The 24,900-nt window shown below is 39.0% G+C and overlaps 2 protein-coding genes across 2 annotated transcripts; both read left to right on the forward strand.

Annotated features, from left to right (window-relative positions):
* The first annotated feature begins 1,545 nt into the window (after positions 1 to 1,545).
* LOC128857855 (vitellogenin-1-like) lies at positions 1,546 to 3,280 on the forward strand. Its single transcript, XM_054093645.1, has 3 exons — positions 1,546 to 1,841; positions 2,127 to 2,389; positions 2,485 to 3,280. The coding sequence occupies exons 1-3, from the start codon at positions 1,622 to 1,624 to the stop codon at positions 3,154 to 3,156; spliced, it is 1,155 nt and encodes a 384-aa protein (XP_053949620.1). The 5' UTR covers positions 1,546 to 1,621; the 3' UTR covers positions 3,157 to 3,280.
* A 19,560-nt stretch (positions 3,281 to 22,840) lies between these two features.
* On the forward strand, positions 22,841 to 24,900 carry LOC128857854 (vitellogenin-1-like). Its single transcript, XM_054093644.1, has 3 exons — positions 22,841 to 23,123; positions 23,406 to 23,668; positions 23,750 to 24,900. Exons 1-3 carry the CDS (start codon positions 22,904 to 22,906, stop codon positions 24,431 to 24,433), a joined length of 1,167 nt encoding a protein of 388 aa, XP_053949619.1. The 5' UTR covers positions 22,841 to 22,903; the 3' UTR covers positions 24,434 to 24,900.

Genomic DNA, 24,900 nt, shown 5'->3' on the forward strand with positions numbered 1-24,900 from the left:
TTTACACTTTTTATCATTTTTTATAACTTCATTTGCCCAACAGATCGCTGCATCTCTCAAAGGGCATATGAAATGGTAAACCTAAAGCGTGCACTACCTGCACAGCATCTAACCCTCAAGCAGCAACCACTTCACCTCGAGCCACAAGGCTCAACAGTTTCATCTAAAGATGTACCACACTGATATGCGCTAACAAACCTTATGGGCTATGCAGCCCATATAAATAAATCCGTAAAGGAGCTCAACCAGAAACTCACTCAATCTCCGGTTCGCTCTCTCAAACGATAAAAACAAATCTTTTTTTTATGACCTACTGTACTATATACATACAGGTAGTATGTTCCAGAAAAACTTCATTGCTCTAAAAAAATATTCAATTTAATTTATTAAAAATTGGCACTCGACCCATATACAAAAAGTTTATATCTTGCGAGTTCGCGCCACAGAAGCAAAAATACGTGAAAATCCCAAAGAAATGGCTTTCAACGAATAACTAAAAGGCGAAGCGTCAAAAGGGAAGTGTTGCCGACCACTTAATTTGCATTAAAAAGATTAATTTTTATTACAATTTTTAAGGGTGTTTTTTTATAAAACTTGTACGTCTATATGTAAAGAAGTAACATGTTTTCAAATTAGATAGCCGATTTACGAAGAGGGAGTGCGACAGTTGTTTACTTACCTAGCCTCCTATAAAACAATTATGCCTGCAGCCTATTAAATTTTATCAGCAGCAAACCTAACTTCAAAGACATGTAATAGTTTTCCGCTAATAGGAGGTGGAAGAGGTAAATTGTTTCTATATTTCGCAATTGTCATTAAACACGGGCCTTGGTTTCTCAAATTAGAATTAATTATTAAGGAAGCTACAATAATATGAAAACAATTTTCCCCCTGCCACTAACCTCACCGCATCTATACATCTGCCTAGGATTGGCTTTTCTATCTAACGGCGTATACCCCAACAGAACAGCTACAAAACTTGTGAATTGGGTAAATCCCTAACAGTAATGGAGACTCAGAACTTGGAATTCCTTTACAAATTAAGTGTCATATAAATATTGGTTTTAAACGAGCTCAGCGCTAATTTGTATTTTTATTACCCACTTAACTGCCACCCTCTTGGCGGCCGCCGTAACCGAATGGGTTGGTGCATGACTACCAGTCAGAATTCACAGAGAGAACGTGGGTTCGAATCTCGGTGAAACACCAAAATTAAGAAACACATTTTTCTTATAGCGGTCGCCTCTCGGCAGGCAATGGCAAACCTCCGAGTGTATTTCTGCCATGAAAAATCTCCTCATAAAAATATCTGCCGCTCGGAGTCGGCTTGAAATTGTAAGTCCCTCCATTTGTCGAACAACATCAAGGCGCACACCACAAATAGGAGGAGGAGCTCGGCCAAACACCCAAAAGGGGTGTACGCGCCAATTATATATATATATATTACCCACTTAACATAAGCATACTAATTTGCAACTTAGTAAATTAACTTTTTCGTAGTTAGTTTCCTCAACGAAATTTTACTATAAATTGGTGGTGCATACTGAAACATTGAAGTAAATCTAATTGGGAAGTAGAAGTTGTTTTCTCCACAAAGTTCAAGATTTTAAGTTTTTGTAGAATGAAGCTGTTTTGCTTTATTTTCCTTTTGTCAATACTGCACGCCAACATTGCATTGGATTTCACAATCCAGGATGTGTTGTACTCACTAGAACAGGCGATCGAAGGCTTAGTCGAAAGTGCACCCGGACCTTTGCGACCAGACTACCTTTTCAAGTCTATAAAAAATATAGTCGAAGGGTTACCTGCTCAAGTTGCGAACAGCGTTGCAAATTCAATTTGTAAGTATCAATTCAATCTACTAATTTCTACTATTATTCGGACTATTTTTACTATTTCTATATTTTGCTCAAAGAGTATCTTCATTTCACTTGCATAATAACAACATTTCACTTACAGTTACATTTAAATATCAAAATTTTCTGAATTGTTATGCTTAAGTTTGAATTGCCTTCCAAGAGCGATGTGTTATAAAATACCTAAAAGTCCTATAGGTGCAGCCTCTTTCCTTAAATAAGTAAATTTGATAATTTCCTAATCACTCTTTTTCCTCCTGACACTCCAAGGTTCGGCGGTTATTGCCAAGGACAAGGACAAGACTCCTGATCAATATGAACCAACACTGGGAAATATAAAATTTCAATTTCGCACATCCTGCGATAAACGAGAATATCCTGTCGCAGATCCATCAGGTTTAGCTCACGACAAAGATTTCGATCCTGAAAAGAATACAGTTATATTCTCGACTGGTTGGACTACGACTGTGAATAATGATCAGCAAGCTGAACTAGCCAAGGCGTATAATAGTCGTGGCGATACTAATTATCTGGTATTACTATGGCTTATTTCTAACTTTATTACTTCCTAATCCAATTCTTGTTCAAATGTAATTGTTTTCTCGTTTTCTTTGCTCTCTTTTTCAAGGCCCTAGATACGGGTATCTACTTAAACACACTGTTTATCTGGTCATCAGAGAATACCGACAAAATAGGCGAATATCTTGCCATAGGCATACACCGGTTGGAGTCTATTATAGATATTGGAAAACTACATATAATGGGTCACAGTTTGGGTGCACAAATCGTGGGTTCTGCTGCTCGTCACTATCGCGATTTGACTGGGAAATCGTTGCCCTATGTGACTGGTCTTGATCCAGCTTTACCCTGTTTTAATGAGGGCGAGGAGCTCACTATCATATCTTCTAGTGATGCTGACTTTGTTGATATCATTCACACATCTCCTGGTACTCTTGGTGAATTCATCGCCTACGGAGATGTTGACTTCTATGTTGGGGGTAAATTTCCTATACAAGACGCCTGCAATGATCCCATTTGCTCACATAATATCGCTGTTTCTTACTACGCTGAGTCGGTTTATCGAAATAATGAAGATGATTTTCTGGCAAAACGCTGCAACTCCTTGAATAGTTTGCAGGAGGGCAAATGTGCTGGCAGTGAATATCCCATGGGATATGCTGTACCCCATACGTTAAGAGGCAGATATGTTCTAGAAGTGAATGCTGAGAAGCCCTATGGCAAAAATGCAACTGATAACTACACTGATCCTGATTCCTCAACTCTTGGCAGTTGTCAATAGGCTTGTGAAAGTTTTTAAAGTGCATATTAGTTAACATTTACTTATATTTTATTTGTTATAACTATTTAACCAAATAACTGGATTTTGTTAATATAAATGGGGGTCGTTATATTTTATGCAAGCATTCAAATATTTGTATTTTATTTTGATGAAATATTCTGACGATATACTCCCTTCAGCTGCAAATGGTGGTCAAACGCTCGCTGTATGGAAGAATTGGGAAAGTGTTGAGCACTTTTAGGAATGCTTGATAGTTTCATACAACTACAAATGTCAAGCTTAATTCAAATCCATTAATTTATTGCAGAGATATCAACGGATAGCCAACTCAATATGGAAGAAAACTTGAAAAATGGAGAAAATTTATTTTGTGTCGAAAAGAAGAGCGAAAAATTATCGGAGTCTATCAGCTTATGTGGCGCAAATCTAGAATTGAGCTAAAGAGACTTAAAAACTTGGTGGAAATTTTGTACGCAGTTATCCGAGGAATTCTCAAATCATACAATTGTTCTAAGTCTGCACGACCTGGCCTTTCATCGAACGTTTGTTTAACAGATTGGATTCGCTCTGTACGACCAACTCAGTTAGACCTTACAGGTCCGTTGTGATACCACTTTGCTGCACGGGAATCTCATTTACGCTTCATAGAAGCCACAAAATGGTCCCATCCCCACACCAGAAAGTGCTGTAAGTGAATTGAAAAGGTATTTACGTAGACAACCGGCTTTGATTTTAGCTAGTGCTGGACAATTGCAAAGGCTTTCGAGATATCATCTCATGCGAGGCAAAGCAATTCCTTCGTCCTTTTTTTGTTTATTTGCGGCCATAGTAGCCTAGCTGTTACACATGTATCTTCATCTCTCCTTGAGCTATTGGCCTCTTGGATAATGTTGCTTTTGATTATTAGTTTACTCGTGGCACAAGGCTAAGTATCCCAATAGTACTTTTATCACCTAGCAGTTGAATAGCAAAACCTTTTCTGGTTAGCGCACCAGCTTTACAATTTCCTACAATATCTCTGTGCCCCGGAAACAAGTAAGACTGTCCTTGAATACGGCACTAATAGTATCATTGAGGGCTGCCCGGCATTACTGTGTAACATTTGATCTTAGTATAGTCGCATTCATTGATTTAATGGTCACCTGGCTATCTGAGAATACTCAAGATGAAGTCCAAAATACAAAAGACGGGTGTCATACAAATGATTTTGATGGCGCCATCTTTTTAATGAGTTAGTGCGTTGGAAGTTACATCACTAGCTGACTTCCAGTGAAAGCTTGGTGACATTCGGTTCAGTGGAGTTATTGTTATTGCAGTTATATAAGTTATTGCATCTCAAGTGTCTGTATTTTTGTATCATTGGTACAAAAATGAGTTTCGAACAAAAAGCTAATATCAAATTTTGAAAAAATAAACTCGAAGTTATTAGAAAAAACCGCCTGTAGTTTCTATTTTAGCTCAGTCTTTTTATTTTGGACCATTCGCCATGCTCTTGGTGTCTGCCACTCCCTTCTTGACGGTATACTCCAAAGTGAGTCAAAGACAGTGCCTAGAATAGCCTATTTCTTGTTTGTGACTACTCCAAGTTGATAAAGCTATTACTCTTATGAGTAACAATAAGGCTCCTGGGGAAGATGCCATTCCCATAGAGCTGCTGAAGTATCTCGACGACAACGGACGTCAAGTTCTGCTATCTGCTGTCTGCTGTCTTTTTAAGAACATGGCACCGAGGCAGCATTCCGGAAGCATGGCGTTTAGGGTTGGTAACTCCTATTCACAAAAAGAGAGACAAATTAAACTGTGAAACCTACCGTGGAATCACTCTCCTAAATTCCACATATAAAATCTTTTCTCGAATCCTCGCATCCCGGCTAACTGCGGAAGCAGAAAAAATCTTGGGCGAATACCAAGGCGGATTTCGCCCAGGTCTATCAACAACAGATCAAATCTTTATGTTAAAGCAAAATTTTGAAAAATGCTATGAATGCAACTTACACGTACACATCCTCTTCGTCGATTTGAAACAAGCCTTTGATAGTATCCTCCGAGACAAAATCCCAGAAGCGCTCTCTAACTTGGGTATCAGCGACAAACTTATTCAGCTGGTCATGGCAACACTAACTAACACCACTGGAAAAGTAGTTGTACAACAAGCAGTGTCAAAGCCCTTCGAAATCTCCTGTGGCGTAAAACAAGGCGACGCGCTTTCCACATCTTTATTTAATCTCCTTCTTCACTATGCGATAAAAAACAAAGTGAAGTTTGGAAACCTTTTTAGTCGCTCAGGAATAACCATCGCGTACGCGGATGATATCGCAATAGTGGCAAGGAACAAAAGTTATCTCATTGAAACCTTCCGTAATATTGAATTTCGTGCAAAATCGGTAGACCTTAGAATAAATGAAAGCAAATCTAAATATCTGAAGGTCTCCCGCGGCGAAGTAAGACGATGTCCTGAAAACATCCAAATCGGGTCATGAACTTTTGAAGGTGTTCCACACTTCAAATATTTGGGAGTGTTAATAAAAAATGACAACAGTAGTTACGACACAATACAAGACAGAATAATGACAGCAAACAAAGCATATTACGCCCACGCAAAATTGCTGAAGTCCAAACTGCTCACACGTGAATGTAAACTCCGCCTCTACCAGTCCATAACACTACCGGTGCTGTCCTAAGGCTGCGAGTGCTGGACATTGACAAGCAAAGACGAAAGTAGCTTAAGGGGGTATTCTAGTCTAGACGCCCGAATTTCGAGCATTTTTTGACGATGAATAAAAAAAAAGCTATTGATATTTTTACGATACATTTTTTTATCATTTATTTATTCATATATTAGGAGCACACAAACTAAATTTGAAAACAAAAAATGAATTTTCATGGAGTTATGCGTCCTTGAAGTGGAAGGGGGGGGAAAAAAACTAGGGTCTGTCAGACTCACGCACTGTAGAAGTGAAACTTCTAAGTTGGTTGTTCCATGCATGGGAGCCCCGGTTTAGATCTCTCCCCCCTCTCTCGTGTTAAATTCCGGTTTTCATATTTGTTTTTCTATATCACTCACATAAATTTGTACTATTTATTTTTGTTCTTATTAGCTTCAAATTTGACACTTGGATGCAGTGTTCCATTTGAAGCTGACATTTCTTTGCACTTCCAATGGTATTTTTTGCCTACTTTTGGCGCGTTAATCAATTTGCTTTGATCACCGAAACGGTTGAAATGTCATTTTACAACCTTCTACTTCAACTATCGTCACTCGTTTGGCAAACGCACTCATTGTATCGCTTCGTCTCCTCCATACCTACCATCTATTTACTTCACAGCAGTTTCTTATTGCTTTTCCGCTTACACACATTCAATCGGCGCTTTATCTGATACTCACACACAGCACTCATTTGCACGGGCTATGGTTATCTATAATACCCGTTGTCGGTTGTCGATTGTCGGTTGCCTGCATGTCGCCAGTCTACTTCAATGCTTACTTGTGTGCTATATGCATTTCGTTCAGCGCTTGCGATGCGAGAGAGCGACAGAGAGAGCGAATAGGCGAGAGTGAGAAGGAGCAGCTGCTCCTTGGCCCCGCCCATTTGACGGATTTCGGTAACGCTCCGAACTTACCGTTTCACTCGCCTATTTTCAATCTGCCTTGGGGCCCCCGACGCGCCTAAAGAAGTTTCACTTCAAAAAGGCAGTGTCCTCGTCGTCACGATTTCTACCCTTGTGGTCATTTGGAAAAAAAAAAATACAAATTCTTAATTAATATGAATGTCATTATCGTATGAACGAGAAAAAACGGCAAAAAATTTTTTTTCCATAAAATGGCGGCTACTCGAAGAATTGAGGTCGATTTTTCTCTTATTTTTAAGCTTTCTCGAATTGTTTACACATATTAAAAAATTGAAATTTCCAATTTTTCGAGCTTCATACGATAGAGATATATTTAAGGAATATTCATGACAAATTTAAAGCAAATCGGTTGATTAGAACTTGAGATATCGTATCGACCGTATCGAAAGAAGTAGTTTCGAGGAAAACTCGTTTGAAGGTTGCCGTCCGCTCAAACCAATCTAGCTGTCGCGTCACTAAAATAGTTGTAACTTCGAAAATAATTCGAATTTTGAATAATCCTTTTAGGGAGATATTTTTGAATAGTTAAACTATCAAATTTTGAAAAAAAAAATTTTTCGATTTTTTCAAATTTCTAGACTAGAACACCCCCTTAAGAGTTTTCGAACAAAAAGTACTCCGAAGGGTGTTTGGCCCCATATGCTACAACGATGAGTTGCTAACTTATGCCAGGGAGAAGACGTCGTGAAACACATTAAATCCCAAAGGCTTCGATGGTTAGGGCACACTCTGCGCGTGGAAGACAGCCGCCCCCAAAAATCTTTTTTAGCAACGAATTGTCTAATGACCCGAGCCCGAGGTCGTCCAAGGTTAACCTGGCTTGACCAAGCCATAGCTGACCTGTTGTTATGAACCGTGCAGGCTGGAAGTGGATTGTGGATGAAGCTAAAGCTCACCCTGAGGTGTAATCGCTACCTGATGATGATGATGTTGACTACTCCGAGTATGCAAAATAGAAGCGTGGCCAAACCACTGGTCTTTTCATAGCGTCCTTCTTTTGAGTCTAGGCGCCGACGCAACGGCTACGTTGTGTTTTGCACCTTACTCATTATTTTAGCGCAATTCGCCTTTTGAGCAGTTGACCAACTTACAAGTATTCCATATATTAAGATGGGCCTAACTATAGAAGTAAAGAGCCAATGTGTAAAATGAGGTGTTAACCTCCATTTAGCACCGACCGCTATTTTGCAAGTATATAACGCAGCGTTGGCCTTCTTTACTTTTTCCTCAATATTAGGTTTCCATGTGAGTTTCCTGTCTAATATGAGCCCTAAATATAATATATACTTAACATTCTATCTCAAAGGAATCTCCACACCCTTAAAAATTAGCAGGGAGATTATAGGGAGCCTATGTTTCTTTATAAAGAGAATTATTTCACTTTTTACGGGGCTTATGCTGAGTCCCCTGCGCTCAGTTCAGCTTCCAAGTGTGGCCGTGGTAGAGCGCAGAATATCCATAAGGGTGTTAGAATATTTTCCTTTAACGGTAACTGTTAGATCATCTGCGTAAGTAGTGACGTGACAACACCCACTCTCTAGGGTTGAGCAATAGGGAGTTTACCGCCAAAATCCAAAGAAAAGGGGAGAGGACTCCACCTTGTGGTGCGGCTCTGCAGGCCTGTTTACTTAGAGCAGTGCTGCCTAATTTAGCCGTTACCTTTCTTCTGACGAGTATAGCTTCTATCAGGGCAACAACGAGTGTTTCCATTCCAAAAGCATTCAAGGCGCCTTCTATCCCTACGAAAGCAACCAGTGCAAACTCTTTGTCTAATAAACTTTTTTCCACCAACCCGACAAGCGATTGTAAGACGGTTTTTGTGGATTAGTATAGGCATGTCGCTCCGTATATATTCAACCATTATTCTTTCTTGGATCTTGAGGAGAAAAGAGGTTAAACGAATGCGTCCAAGTCTTTGGAGTTAGTGTGTGGGGACCTAAATGCATTGGGTATGAAGGAGACCTTTGCCTCTATCCAGCCAAGCGGAAGGAAATCAAATTCAAAGGTTTTCTAAAAGTTGGCATCAAAAGGTTTTTTTTTAGTTTGTAAAAATTGAAATTAAAATTTGAAAAGGTCGAGCCAAGGAGCAGCAGGAGATTTGGTGGCTCTTAAAACACTCAGACTAAAAAGCCCATTGTATTTAAAGCTCTGGAGAGAGGGTAGATAGTCAAGGAGGGAAGAAGAGAAGTATCACAGAAAGAGATAGGAAAGAATAGAGACAGAGATAGAGATTGTTAGTCCAGTGAAAATTTTCCAGATTCTTTGGCAAATCTGAGAATATTCTCCAGTTTTAGAGAACAAATATTACTCACTCTCACGACATCAGAACCCAAAACTCGTAGCCTTGATCTAGGCAGGACACTCAGAGAGAAAGTGCTCAGTGCTATCCGCCTTCTCCAAGCACGGCAGGCAGATTGGGTCATCAATGCTTCCAATGGTGGTCATATGCTGACCCCATGGGTTGTGTGCTGTAATGATACCGACCATCAACCGAACGTCTTTCCTTCCAAGTTTTAGTAGAAAGTTTGACAGGTGGCCTCCCTCAATAGCTCGGACCAAAAATGTCGATAATTTGCAGATATCCTCTAGTTTTTCTATTCAAAGGTCTTGGTGTCGTCATCAACTCTGTCAATCTCAGTTTTCCTTGGGCGACCTATTTAATACGGCACATACAGCTTAGGTTAGGTTAGGTTGTTATGGTTGCCCAGGGGATGGGCACGCTTGGACGAAGAAAGATTCGTTTTTTGTGATACCATTATAAGGGGGAGAAGCGAGAGAGAAAGACCGATGGGATGGTTAGGAGCGTGCGGCTTACGAACGATGACTATGTTTCCGTCGACTGTTTTATGCTGCTGATGAAATTCAGCAGATTTTTAATGTCAGTGTCAACTATATCAGCAGGCGCGGCAAAGAAGTAGGAGCCAAGATGCCTAGATCTTAGCCCCGCCAGAGCAGGGCAGCTAAGGAGAAGGTGCTAAGATGATTCCACCTCATCCTCCATATATCCAGCTCAAAAAGGACTCGAGGTGATTCCAAGTCTCACAGCATGCATTCCTCGCGCATTGTGTCCTGTGAGAGAACCCACGAGATTAGAGAGCTGATATTTTGTCAGCCTCAGAAGCTCGCCCGAGCGCCTCCGGTCCACACGTGGCCAGAAGGATTTCGCGACCTTACACATTTGTGTACATGCCCAGCGATCGCTGAGTTGGTGCGATGCCCATCTTTCTAGGAGCAGACCGCAGGTAGTCAGGGGGATCCCAATTCTCTCCCTTTGCGGGGAAATCACTTCACATGTCCCTTGTCTCCCCAGCTCATCCGCCTCACAGTTTCCAGCAATCTCGCTGTGACCAGGAACCCAGATGTGGCTGATGTCAAAGAATTCGGACGCAGTTGAAAGCGAGGTCAAGCAAGGCCTAATTATTATTTTATAGAGGTTCAGCTTCGTTCGCTTAGAAAGAAACCAGGAATCTATAGCCTTATGTAGTGAAAAGAAGTCCAAGTCCCTTCAGCCTCATACTAACTTCTTGTTTGGATATTACATCCGCAGAGCTGGATCCAAGATACTTGAACGGCGCTACCCGCTCGAAGGTGAAACTGACGATCGTAACGGCCGATTTGGAACTTTTCTAGTGCACAAAATTTTAGTTTCTGATTCGTTTGTACGCTTAACCATGCTTCTGACTGTCTGCACAAGATTTAGAAAATCCTTTTTCAAAGCTGTTGTACTCCTGTATATCAGATCGATGTTCACCGTTAAATAGAACGAGCCATCGTAGCTTGCGTAGCTAGTGAATCTATTCCGCTTTGCCCCAATTGGTTGCCTCGTCTATTTATCAAATTTATGCTTACTTACTTATAACAGAGTGGACGAAATTCAAATAAAATTCCAATGTAGAATACTGTCTTCAATTTCAATGTGAGTCTGATTAGCGGCAAAAATATGTTGCAAAATTGAAAATTTAGATTTCATCAAACCTTAGAAACTGTGTCTTGGTAGCTGGTAGCTTGCATGCGTGTACCTGCCTGTGACACCAGTACAAATGGAAACGTGCCAGCGCATACTTTTCATAACCAATCTATCTATGCCTCTGACAATCCCTTACGCCATCTCTTTCGCTTACCATGCTTTCTTCCAAACCATCCAACCTTCACTCGATTGCTATGTAAATAAACGCAACTTGAACTTGCGTGTTTGTCTAGCGTAAGCGAGCTTATGTGCACTCCCCAACACACACAAGCACATGTGATGTACTTTTCATTTGTATACATTTTCCCACGCATGTGTTTACTTGCTTGTTTATTTGTGTGCTGAGTGAAAATTCACAATCTTCACGTTTGCTCCTTGAACGCAAATGAAGGACTTTTCACTGGTGCACTTCTCACTTGTCTCACCTCTCACACATTTTTACAACAGCACATTTGGATATTTTTTCCTTTTCAACTTATTACTTTATTTATTCTACGTGCTTGGTGCGCTTCCATGACTCACGGTTTGTATGTATTTATATGATACATACATATGTATATGTAATAGGACTATGAATAAGTTCGTGCGGTTTTTTTTCGAAATTTGAAACTTTATTGACGTAAAATGGTTACAAATTTAATATTCAAAATATTGTCCATCGCTTACTACTACTTTTTCCCATCTTTCTGGCAATTCACGGATTCCCTTTGTGAAAAATTCGGTCGGTTTTGCCGCAATCCACGAATCGATCCATTTTTTGACTTCATCGTAATTACGGAAGTGCTGGTCAGCCAGGCCATGTTGCATCGATCGGAAGAGATAGTAATCGGATGGCGCAAGGTCTGGACTATACAGCGGGTGGGGTAGGACATCCCATTTGAGCGTTTCTAAGTATGTTTTGACCACTTGTGCAACATGTGGCCGAGCATTGTCATGTTGCAAAATAACTTTGTCGTGTCTATTGGCGTATTGCGGCCGTTTTTCTCGCAGTGCTCGGCTCAAACGCATCAATTGTCGTCGGTAGACATCCCCCGTAATCGTTTCATTCGGTTTCAGTAGCTCATAATACACAACACCCAGCTGGTCCCACCAGATACACAGCATAACCTTCAGGCCATGAATATTCTGCGCCGACGTCGATGTTGAAGCATGGCCAGGGTATCCATACGTTGCCCGACGTTTTGGATTGTCGTAATGGACCCACTTTTCATCGCCAGTCACAATTCGATGCAAAAAACCCTTTCTTTTGTGCCGTTGAAGCAGTTGTTCGCATGCCATAAAACGGCGTTCAACGTCTCTTGGCTTCAATTCATACGGCACCCAATGGCCTACCTTTCGGATCATTCCCATGGCTTTTAAACGTTTGGAAATGGTTGATTGATCAACTCCCAAAGTTTTTGCAACCTCTTCTTGCGTTTGAGCCGGATCTTGATCGAGCAATTCCTCCAATTCGGTATCCATGAACTTTGGCGGCGCACCCTCGCGTTCTTCGTCTTCCAAGCCAAAATCACCACTTTTAAAGCGTGCAAACCACTTCTGGCACGTTCGCTCAGATAGAGCATGCTCACCATAAACTTCCACCAAGATACGATGACTTTCGGCTGCTTTTTTCTTCATATTAAAATAATGAAGAAGAATTCCCCGCAAAAACACATTATTTGGCACGAAATTCGACATTTTCAAGTGTGGTAAAAATATTGTTGTTTACGCTTCAAATAAAAAACTTATACTGACGTTTGTGCCTTACGACAGTAGCTCTCCAATGAATGTTTGGAAATGTGGATCGATGGAATAATAATCAAGTTACGCCATCTGTTGTAAAACCGCACGAACTTATAAATAGACCTATTATATGTACATATTTCCACGGGCGTAGTCATAATAGCACTACGACATTTTGTCTAGCTTTGACTATATATTATATTAATTTTTTAGATTTTTATTTCTGTACAAAAACTGAGGGTATACTACAAAAATGCAAATCAGAGCTCTACGCTTTGTAGATAATTAAAATTAAATCCATCAAAATTTCAAACATTTTGGTCAGATTTTTTGAAAAAATTTGAAGTATGCATTTTTATAGCCCAATAAATTTTAATGAAAGTGCTTGTTTGAATTTACTTAAAATTCGCATTGATTTTCAATACACTTCTTTTCTGCGGGTGTGGCTTTCTTTCTTAGGCAAAATTTTTTGCAGTTTATAATTTCACTGATTTTATATAAAGAGTGGCTAAATTTCAAGGACCGATGTTGAATGTGAACCAAACCAAAACTTCAAGTTTTTTTTTGCACTTCATTTAACATTTTTCAATTTCTGACTAATTCAATTTGAACTATGGAAAGCTACGCAATCGAGCAACGCATTAAAGTTATTCAGGCTTATTATGAAAACGGGCGTTCAAATCAAAATGCATATCGCGCACTTCGTGAAGAAAATCATCATCAGTGATGAGACACATTTTCACCTCCGTGGATTCGTCAATAAGCAGAATTGCCGCATTTGAGCGAATGATATCTTGGATTATATGATTGCCAAAAACTAATGCACGCACAAAGAGTGACTGTTTGGTGCGGTTTGTGGACCGGCGGCATCATTGGGCAGTATTTTTTCCAAAATGAGGCCGGTCAGGCAGTTAGAGTGAATAGTGTTCGATATCGTGAGATGATAACGAACTTTTTATAGCCCGAATTGGAAGATATGGATGTGGTGCCACTTGTCACACAGCTAACGAAACAATGGCTCTTTTGCGCGAATAATTTGATGGCCGAATAATCTCACGTCACGGCGATGTCAATTGGCAGCCAAGATCATGTGATGTGACACTGTTGGACTTCTTTCTTTGGAGTTATTTGAAAGAAAAGGTGTTCGTCGATAAGCCAGCAATAATTCAAGAGCTGAAGGATGAGATAATTCGGCACATTAACGGCATAGAACCTCAATTCTGCCTCAGCGTCATCGAAAATTTGGACCATCTACACGTAATTGAGTCATACAAATATAATCATAATAAAGAGAAATGATAATAGTTTCTTAAAAAATTATATTTTATTCAAAATCAACACCGGCCCTTGAAACTTAACCACCCTTTAATTTAGTTTTTGTTTTGAAAGAATTTATGTTTTTTAGCTTTTTTTCATTCAATTTAATTTAATGTTTATTACTCGGATTTTAACTATAATAAATACCCGTTTCTTCCAGTAATTTTAAAAATCAGTCTTAAAAATTGAATCACCGCCGATGCCTAACAGCGCGCAAAATGGAGTTTCCCGTTGTCCCTTTGGCTGCCAGTTACAAGCCTACCTGACGTGAGTGGTGAGTAGGGTGGTGAGTACCCATCATTAACCCAAGTACGTTGATCAGGTACGTGTCTCATTCCCTCAACACTTTCCATATAAACAAAATTTCGCGCATTTGTTATATGCCCAATCATACACTTCCAACAATTAAAAAATTTTTACAAATTAGTGCGAACTTTGTGCCATTTCCACCTTACTACAACTACTACTACCTGAACTACAAAACAGCACACCCAGAATTTTTTGTTTTTAAGTTAGGATTTAAATGCAGAAAAAAAAGCAAAGAAAGGCTCTAATACTTTACACGCATGCAAAAGAATGCTCGGTAAGAATGGGGCTTATCTCCTCGACTCAGACTTTGCATATATTTAGTTTGACGCCAGGTACATAGCACTGGTAACATAATGCACCCTAGAGGTTTAAGTGAGTTATTTTTGCAGATCAGCCAGCTCTGTCTAACCTAGAAATTATGTGAAAACTTTTTGGCTTGTTTAAAATTTTATACAAAGTGTACAACTTTGAGTTAATATATATGGTTTTTATTGCCGTAGAGCATATATTTTCACACAGAAACTAAGAAAAAAAATATCACAAATAATGCGAACTTTGTGCTTAAATTATTTGAAGAAAATTTTTGTAATTTTTTTTTTAAATTTGTTCGAAGTATACAACTTCGAAAAATATGTTTTTTATTGTAGTAGAATATTTGAACAATTAGAAAAAAAAATTTGGTAAAATCTTGAAAAATTGTCGCTGTGCTATTTTTGTGATCCCGCCTGTTTGTGCATTTATGCGTATGTGACCTTTTTTATTGGTGTAAAATCAGTGAAAATGTAGCAAAATTATGTTTGCATTTAATCCAAGCAAACAGACACGTAAATTAAATTTAAAATAAATAAATATGCCGTTTAGCGTCCTTTCAGTCCTTCCGGCGCTCTTCGGCTTCCTCTCTCGCTTTCCCTTTTTAATGCGTTTGCCAGCTATTAAGTGGAATTCACTCGTTAGTTTAAATATGCATGAATTCAAGTAATTGATTCCGTTGTTTTCCTTTGGTTTTCCGCTATTCCGCTTGTTGTTGCTGATTACGGTATTTACTTCACATGTCGGTAGTAAAGCGCTGCCAGCACATTTACATACCAACAACACCAAACCAGAACGGACCAGGGCAGTGAGGGCAAGCGGAAATTTCCCAAAAAGATCAAAGTATACATGCACACGTACACATACATATGAAGAGTGTTTAAAATGCAACTTTTTCTTTTAAATAAAATGAAATAAGCAGGCATTAAAAAGAGTAAAAAAGAAAAAAATAGCCCCATTACCTAGGGCATCAAATTTGTTTCATGTTAGGAGTAGTAGGACCTGCTGGCAACCCAATTTTCAAAAACTTAGTTTATCAGAGATATTCTGCGAATCATACAAATTGAATTTATTGTGATAAACAAAACCGATTTCAGAAAATTTAAAAACAAAGGCAAACAGTTTTACATTACTTATTCGTTGGATGTGACGTAATATTCTAGCAGTTTCTATTTGAAAAAATCGTTATTTTTATTACAAATATTGGGTAGTCGAAAAAGTCTTTTTGTATTTCTAATCAAGCTTCAACTCATTTTTTTTATATTTATAATGAACTTTATTAAACCAAATATGTACCATTTTGGTAGACCACCTTTTGCCATTTTTCTTCTAGAGACATTATTCCATCAGTGTAAAACTTTTGTGGTTTCTCGGCGAAAAACTGCGACAAGTATTTTTCACAGGCTTCTCTTGAAGCCAACTTTACTCCATTAAGGGAGTTCTGCATTGACTGAAACAAATGGTAGTCCCATGGTGCAAGGTCAGGGCTATATGGTGGATGCATTAAAACTTCCTAGCCAAGCTCTCCCAGTTTTTTCCGAGTCATCAAAGATGTGTGTGGCCTAGCGTTGTCCTGATGGAAGACGACACCCTTTCTGCTGATCAGTTCTGGCCGTTTTTTTTTCGATTGCTTGTTTCAATCTCATCAGTTGTTGACAATAAAGTGTAGAATCAATTGTTCGAGCAGGCAGGAGCAGCTCATAGCTTAACCTTTCGAGGCGTCAATCCTGGCTTTGCGACCATTTGTTGAGCTTCATCACCCTTGCACCATGATCTTTTTCGCACATTATTGTCGTATTTGATCCACTTTTCGTCTCCTGTTACCATTCGCTTCAGAAATGGTTCGATTTCATTTTGTTTCAGCAAAGAATCGGAGATGTTAATTCGGTCCATTAAATCTTTCACAGACAATTCATGTGGTACCCAAACATCGAGCTTCTTTTTGTAACCCGCCTTTTCTAAATGGTTCAAAACCGTTTGATGATGAATGTTTAGTGCCTTGGCGATGTCATGGCAGCTTATGTGATGGTCCTGGTCAATCTTTTAAATAATTTCATCGACTTTTTCAACGATAGGTCGACCGGAGCGAGGTGCATCTTTCACATCGAAATTTCCAGAACGGAAGCGACCGAACCATTGTTGTGCTACACGAACTGATACAGCATCGACTCCGTAAACTTCACAAATTTCATTGGTGGCTTGCGTGAAATTCTTCCCTTTTTTATACAAAAATTTCAAAATATAGCAAATTTCTTCATTATTTTCACTCATTTTTGAACAGCTATAACTTTTTTCAACTTCTCCGAATTGAATTTTTTTTCTGGTTAAACGAAGCTTAAAATGTCATTTTTCTAACACCATATGATACGACACAATGTGATTGGTAGCACTGGAGATAGATGACTCCAACGACATCTATTGGCAAAATACGAAAAGACTTTTTCGACTACCCAATATAAAAAAATAAATTGGAAATTACCCCGATACCAAATGTACGGCTTACAGCACTTGCCTGTATGTGGCGGTTATAACCGATAAAGGGCTAGCATAAGTCTATGCAGTAGATAGACTAACAGCTATACAAAATATTCGAAGCGCTAGGAAAAAAAGGGCCAATGTTGCAAAAATTTAGCCAATCCAATCAAAATTTTATCTTAAACCATCCCGCATTCGACGGGTCAGGAACCGGGTTCACGAAGACGTGGTGGCTCAAAAATCTGAAGAAATCTTTTCAACGTGCAGGGCATCCGCGCTGAATGTACTTTAGCTCTTCTCTAAGTAGCTTCCACGGAAATTGGCAAGTAGGGATCAGTGCCTGGGGACCACAATAACAGTTCCGCATATTCCTTTTCAAGAGACCTAGTAAGATTTATGTATTTCGCTACACAAAATTGGCCAAAGTAAAGGTAGTACCGTGCAGGGATCCTGTTTAATTGAACTGCACTACGTTTTTGTTCAACGTGCAAAAATAGGAAACCCAGTAGTGCTCAACTTTGCAAGTCCTTTCGCACACCCGTCTGTTTTCTAATTTTCGGAAATCACGCTAAGCCAAATCATGCGCCAAGCTGAATATCTTTCGAGTATTCATTTGAATACCTTAGTCGTTGACCGAGCTAAAGGTCTTTATCACTACTTCACTCCCTCTTTCTGTCCATGTCAGTTACATAGATTCTTACTTGAAAAATGCTGTAGTGATCTTAAAGTTGCTTTCCTCTTTTTAAGTAGCATAGCTGAGGGGAAACATTTGATCCTGTTCATCAGCCCTTTACCACCACCAGAAACGTAGAGCGAACTGCTCCCATCACACATAGAATAAATAGCCCATCTATAAGCAGTGATTTTAGTTTGAAAGAAAGTGCTTGAAACAGCTTCTGTGAATGACTTACCCGAACTTCTACTTAACACTATTAACAAGGTTGGGCCGGTTACCTATCATAGAACTATCAATGATTGCTAGATGAAAAGGTTGGGATGGTATTCATCAAGGACGTACATGTTTACCTCTTCGCCTGTCTCTTCACTTAAACACTAACTCTTTTCCGAGAAAATATGTTACGATACTGACAGTCAAGAACGAAATCTCGCTTAATTCATTGGTCAATACTTCTCGAAAGAAAATAAGTCTATAAGCTAACTCAACATAATACTGGCATTCATACCACCCACTTTTAATTACCAAAAAGTTCTCTGCAATTTTACAGCAACGGCCAAGTGATGGACCAACTATTTTTTGGCCGACCATAAATTCCTAATTCACAGAATTTGTATAGACTTTTAGTAGACAGGATATTCGCTAAATAACGGGTGACCTTAATGGGCATAGCTTAATTAGTTTCTAAGTCTTAGGATAAAACATTTCTTTAAGGATTTTAGAAGGGTTAGGTCCATGAATATCAGGCGCCTGACAATACGCATGAAATTGTGAGGTTCTTCTCCGGATAAAAAATTTTAAGAAACCTAATGGTATCTATGCCGGCCGCCGTAGCCGAATGGATTTGTGCGTGACTATCATTCGGAATTCGGAAGACGTTGACTTGAATCTGTGTGAAACATCAAAATTAAGAAAAAGTTTTTTCTAACAACGGTCGATCTTTGTCATATAATGGCAAGCCTCCGAGTGTATTTCTGCCATGAAGAGGCTCCTCATAAGAAATATTTGCCGTTCGGAGTCGGCTTAAAGCTGCAGGTCTCTCCATTCGTGGAACAACATCATATATATATCTATTATCTGTATAACGATTTAACGATATATATATAGGTACATATATACATGTATGTATATAATGGCATCTCACTGGATACGATCACCCAACTTAGTCTGTCATTTGAAGCGCATTAACCACTTTTTTATTCTTTATATAAAATTAACATTTCCGCATGAATACAGCGAAGTTAAAAAACAGGTTCGGAGAGACCAACGCAATCACAAAACCTGCTTGTAACTCGTTTGTCGAACTTATCACATAAGGGTTAGGAGTAGTCAGTTATTCAACAATTAACAAGGGGCGCTCGGGCGCTCCGTAGCGCAATAGCAAAACTTTAAATGCGTTTTTCTCAAAACTATGTTTTTTGAACTGGTGATCACTGTAACTTAAAAACCGCTTGGTTTATTTCAATAAAATTTTTACTGCTTTTGAAAAACATAAAAAACTCGTGCCTGAACGAAAGACTCTCTTTTGTTTAAATTTCGATTTTTTTTTTCGAAAATCTGAAAAATATTTCCTAAGTCCGCCGTATTGTTAATTTTGAAAAAAAAACTTCGATCAGGCAAACGATTATCTATTAATAAAACTAATTTCTCTTGTCTGATTTTAATCGAATCTCCAAGGACTTGTGATGATCACCGCAAGGGACTTTTGGGGCAACGGGCTCCCCTCTAACAATGATAACTTTTAAAATTATAAATTTTTTTTTGGAAATTTCGCTACAGCCAAGTCGAAACATGATGTATTAATGCTATGTTTTTATTTTTATAAAATAAAGCAATCGACAAGCACAAAAAAAAGTATTGAAAATCATCATTTTTTCGATTCAGCTAAAAGTCAAGATAGTTCATGCCTTTCCTTCAATGCCACCTTTGTGGTGGTCATCGGAAAAAGTCCACTATTACGGCTATGCAGTTCTCATACTTGACCGAAAACACAAAGAAGTAAGTTGCACCAAGGGAAAGCATTTAATTTCGTTCTGTGGAAGGAAAAACAAAACAATTTGTATTAGGACACCCCTTACATACAATTGGGTGCTCGTTTCCGCATGTTGGTTGGCTCTTTTGGAATGCGAATATGAAAAATGAATCTTGCATGAAATTGGTATGAAGGCGCACGGTGCATACCCAACCATATTTGCCCCTGATCCCCTACTGGATGACCCCAAACTCTTTTGTAAGTTCTTTATGGTCTACTGAAGTTGTTATTATTCATATCTCTGCGTTTTTTTTTTTATATTTTTCTTCGCCTTTCTTTATTTCTTCGTTGTAATGTCATCAATTGCGTCCATGTAAAATGCAAATATTCCCAATTCAAATGCAAACCGGAGTTGTGTTTGCTCTGTGTATTATAAATGAAGTGATTTACAATGTTTTGTTTGCTATTTTTGATCTTCTCGTTGTCATGCTCATGCGACTGCCCTTTCTCTGTTCGATTGGCTTCTTCATATTTGCATGCATTCGCGTCCATTTAAGCGCATCCGTGCATATCTACATACTTCACTACCTATGTAGTTAGATAATAGTCGTATCTTGACTTGCTGACAATGTTTCGTGGCGATTGTGGGTCATATATAAGGTGAAACAGATCTTCGATAGCAAATGCTTGAGCTAATTCAAACTTTCTTTTTTTTCATACCATTATCAACGCGTAGTACTTAACCCCAAAATCTTTCGACTTGACGCTATGGACTTCTTTCCCTGGAGCTCCGTGAAAAGTATGATACGTAGATACGCAATAAGCCTAAGATGATTCCGCAGCTTTTTTACGAGGTGTGAAAGCAACTCAAAGCCTTAGCCAGTTAGCTTTAACACCATCAAACACACTTGAAATCCGACGGTTCATCCTGCAATGAAACCGATTTGGTAACTACGTCTGGAAGACATCATGAACAAAAGGCTCAGTCGTCAATTACATTTGTCTGCTGTTCGTATCGCTGAAATTTATCAATACGGCCGTTGCGTTTGTCTAGCATCATTCCTTCGCCTTCGATCAGTGTTGCGAAGTTCTAAGATAATTCGTTTTGCAAATGCATGCATCGGCCTTTACTTTTCATTCGACTCAAACATTTGTGGGACTTGATTATTGGGCGTTAGAAACACACCTGTTTTGTTTGCTAGGTCGTCGAGTCTTTTAGCGAACTTGCTGCTATAAAAGCTCACATGCGACTAAGAAAGAATAAAACATGCGCACATAGAGAGTCTCCTGACCACAAAAAATGTTCACCCGAAATTCTGCGACGGTTTAAATTGTGCCAGGTACTAGACAGGTATATTACTCTACCTGATGAATCGATGTTTCACGAATCAATTCGCAACATTTTACACCAACAGTTATCCATGAGACACGTGGCTGTTCGACTCGTGCCAAGAGGGTAGAATTTCTTTCAAAAAATTCATCGGAAGCAGGTGGCTGAAGACATGCTTAAGCAAGCGAATTCCGACCCAATGTTTATCCAGCGCATCATAACAGGTGATGAGACGTAAGTATATAAGTTTGACATGCAAACCAGTCAAGAGGCGGCTGAATGGCGCTATCCCCATGAGCCCAAGCCCAAAAAACCCCGTCAAAGTCGGTCAAAAGTGAAAGTCATGCTACTCGTTTTCTTTGATTATCATGGAGTTGTGCACTCGGTATTCATTCCAAATGGTTCTAGGGTAAATAAAGTATATCATTTAAAAGTTATGCGACGTTCGAGAGAGAATGTGCGTATGAAACGACCCAATTTGCGGAAAGAAAACTCATGGATCTTGCACCATGACAACGCACCACCCCACAAGGCTCATATTGTGAATACGCTTTTGACCAAAACTCGACAAATTTCATCGAGCAACCACCGTATTCCATGGATTTAGCCCCCTGTGAATTTTTTCCTCTTCCCAAAACTTAAATTGCCACACTGCGGACGCCGCTTTGAGTCGATAGAGGCCATTAAGGAAAATTCGCTGAAGGAATAAAGTTAATAAAAAAAAAACAAATTATTCACATTTTCTTTCAACCTGCAATGGAAATGTTTCTTTCGAATCTTCTATCTTAATTTACACTTTTTATCATTTTTTATAACTTCATTTGCCCAACAGATCGCTGCATCTCTCAAAGGGCATATGAAATGACAAACCGAAAGCGTGCACTGCCTGCACAGCATCTAACCCTCAAGCAGCAATCACTTCACCTCGAGCCACAAGGCTCAACAGTTTCATCTAAAGATGTACCACACTGATAAGCGCTAACAAACCTTATGAGCTATGCGGCCCATATAAATAAATCCGTAAAGGAGCTCAACCAGAAACTCACTCAATCCTCGGTTCCCTCTCTCAAACGATAAACACAAATCTTTTTTTTATGATCTGCTCTACTATATACATACAGGTAGTATGTTCCAGAAAAAATTCATTGCTCTAAAAAATATTCAATTTAATTTATTCAAAATTGCCACTCGACCCATATACAAAAAGTTTATATCTTGCGGGTTTGCTCCACGGAAGCAAAAATACGTGAAAAACCCAAAGAAATGGCCTTCAACGAATAACTAAAAGGCGAAGCGTCAAAAGGGAAGTGTTGGTGACCATTTAATTTGTATTAAAAAGATTAATTTTTACTACAATTTAGCGGGTTTTTTGTTTTCAAAACTTGTACGTATATATGTAAAGAAGCAACATGTTTTCAAATTAGATAGCCGATTTGCGAAGAGGGAGCTCAAAATCTGTTTACTTACCTAGCCTCCTATAAAACAATTATGTCTGCAGCCTATTAAATTTTATCAGCAGCAAACCTAACTTCAAAGACATGTAATAGTTTTCCGCTAATAGGAGGTGGAAGAGGTAAATTGTTTCTATATTTCGCAATTGTCATTAAACACGGGCCTTGGTTTCTCAAATTAGAATTAATTATTAAGGAAGCTACAATAAGCCATTAACCTCACCGCATCTATACATCTGCCTAGGATTGGCTTTTCTATCTAACGGCGTATACCCCAACAGAACAGCTACAAAACTTGTGAATTGGGTAAATCCCCAACAGTAATGGAGACTCAGAACTTGGAATTCCTTTACAAATTAAGTGTCATATAAATATTGCTTTTAAACGAGCTCAGCGCTAATTTGTATTTTTATTACCCACTTAACATAGGCATACAAATATGCGACTTAGTAAACTGACTTTTGCGTAGTTAGTTTCCTCAACGAAATTTTACTATAAATTGGTGGTGCATACTGAAACACTCAAGTAAATCTAATTGGGAGTAAGAGTTGTTGTTTTCACAAAGTTCAAGATTTTAAATTTTTGCAGAATGAAGCTGTTTTCCTTCATTTTCCTTTTGTCAATACTGCACGCCAACATTGCATTGGATTTCACAATCCAGGATCTGTTGTACTCACTAGAACAAACGATCGAAGGCTTAGTCGCAAGTGCACCTGGACCTTTGCGACCAGACTACCTTTTCAAGTCTATAAAAAATATAGTCGAAGGGTTACCTGCTCAAGTTGCAAACAGCGTTGCAAATTCAATTTGTAAGTATCAATTCAATCTCCTAATTTCTACTATTATTCGGACTATTTTGACTATTTCTATATTTTGCTCAAAGAGTATCTTCATTTCACTTGCATAATAACAACATTTCACTTACAGATACATTTAAATATCAAAATTTTCTGAATTGTTAGGTTTAAGTTTGAATTGCCTTCCAAGAGCGATGTGTTATAAAATACCTAAAAGTCCTTTAAATGCAGCCTCATTCCTTAAAGTAAATTTAATAATTTCGTAATTACTCGTTTTCTTCCTGACACTCCAAGGTTCGTCGGTTATAGCCAGGGGCAAGGACCAGACTCCTGATCAATATGATCCAACACTGGGAGATATAAAATTTCAATTTCGCACACCCTGCGATAAACGAGAATATCCTGTCGCAGATCCATCAGGGTTGGCTTACGACAAAGATTTCGATCCTGAAAAGAATACAGTTATATTCTCGACTGGTTGGACTACGACTGTGAATAATGATCAGCAAGCTGAACTAGCCAAGGCGTACAATAGTCGTGGCGATACTAATTATCTGGTATTACTATGACTCACTTTTAAGTTTATTACTTTCTAATGCAACTCTTGTCCAAATGTAATTTTTGCTCTCTTTTTCCAGGCCCTAGACATGGGTGACTACGTAAATACGCTCTATTTCTGGTCATCAGAGAATACCGACAAAATAGGCGAATATCTTGCCATAGGCATACACCGGTTGGAGTCTATTATAGATATTGGAAAACTACATATAATGGGTCACAGTTTGGGTGCACAAATAATGGGTTCGGCTGCTCGTCACTATCGTCATTTTACTGGGAAAACGTTGCCCTATGTGACTGGTCTTGATCCAGCTTTTGCCTGTTTCAATGAGGGCGAGGAACTCACAGTCATATCTGCCAGCGATGCTGACTTTGTTGATATCATTCACACGGATCCTGGTTCGTTTGGTCAATTCGCCTCCTACGGAGATGTTGATTTCTATGTTGGGGGTAAATTTCCTATACAAGACGCCTGCAATGATCCCATTTGCTCACATAATATCGCTGTTTCGTACTACGCTGAGTCGGTTTATCGAAATAATGAAGATGATTTTCTGGCAAAGCGCTGCAACTCCTTGAATAGTTTGCAGGAGGGCAAATGTGTTGGCAGTGAATATCCAATGGGATATGCTGTGCCCCATAAGTTAAGAGGCAGATATGTTCTAGAAGTGAATGCTGAGAAGCCCTATGGCAAAAATGCAACTGATGACTACACAGATCCTGATTCCTCAACTCTTGGCAGTTGTCGATTATTTAGGAAGTAGACCTATGAAAGTTTTTAAAGTGCATATCAGTTAACATTTTCATAAATTTTTTTTTTTTAATTTTATTACGCGGCCGCCGTAGCTGAATGGGTTGGTGCGTGAATACCATTCGGAGTTCAGAGAGAACGTAGGTTCGAATCTCTGTGAAAGACCAAAATGGAGAAAAAGTTTTTTCTAATGGCGGTCGCCTCTCGGCAGGCAATGGCAAACCTCCGAGAGTATTTCTGCCATGAAAAAGCTCCTCATAAAAAAATATCTGCAGTTCGGAGTCGGCTTAAAACTGTAGGTCTCTCCATTTGTGGAACAACATCAATAGGCACGAAACAAATAGGAGAAGGAGCTCGGCCAAACACTCGAAAAGGGTGTAAGCGCCAATTATATACATATATTTTATGTTTTATTACTATTCAAACAAATATTGTCTAATAAAAATGGTGGTGGTTATATTTTAGGGGGTCGTTTCAAAA

Source organism: Anastrepha ludens, chromosome 3 (genome assembly GCF_028408465.1).
Source record: "Anastrepha ludens isolate Willacy chromosome 3, idAnaLude1.1, whole genome shotgun sequence".
NCBI classification, from domain to species: domain Eukaryota; kingdom Metazoa; phylum Arthropoda; class Insecta; order Diptera; family Tephritidae; genus Anastrepha; species Anastrepha ludens.

Excerpts from the sequence above, each read along its gene's own strand:
- LOC128857855 (XM_054093645.1), top strand. The coding sequence starts at position 1,622 with ATGAAGCTGTTTTGCTTTATTTTCCTTTTGTCAATACTGCACGCCAAC. Across the intron at positions 1,842-2,126 it reads CAGCGTTGCAAATTCAATTT|GTTCGGCGGTTATTGCCAAG; the intron begins GTAAGTATCAAT and ends TGACACTCCAAG. Across the intron at positions 2,390-2,484 it reads GTGGCGATACTAATTATCTG|GCCCTAGATACGGGTATCTA; the intron begins GTATTACTATGG and ends CTCTTTTTCAAG.
- LOC128857854 (XM_054093644.1), top strand. The coding sequence starts at position 22,904 with ATGAAGCTGTTTTCCTTCATTTTCCTTTTGTCAATACTGCACGCCAAC. Across the intron at positions 23,124-23,405 it reads CAGCGTTGCAAATTCAATTT|GTTCGTCGGTTATAGCCAGG; the intron begins GTAAGTATCAAT and ends TGACACTCCAAG. Across the intron at positions 23,669-23,749 it reads GTGGCGATACTAATTATCTG|GCCCTAGACATGGGTGACTA; the intron begins GTATTACTATGA and ends CTCTTTTTCCAG.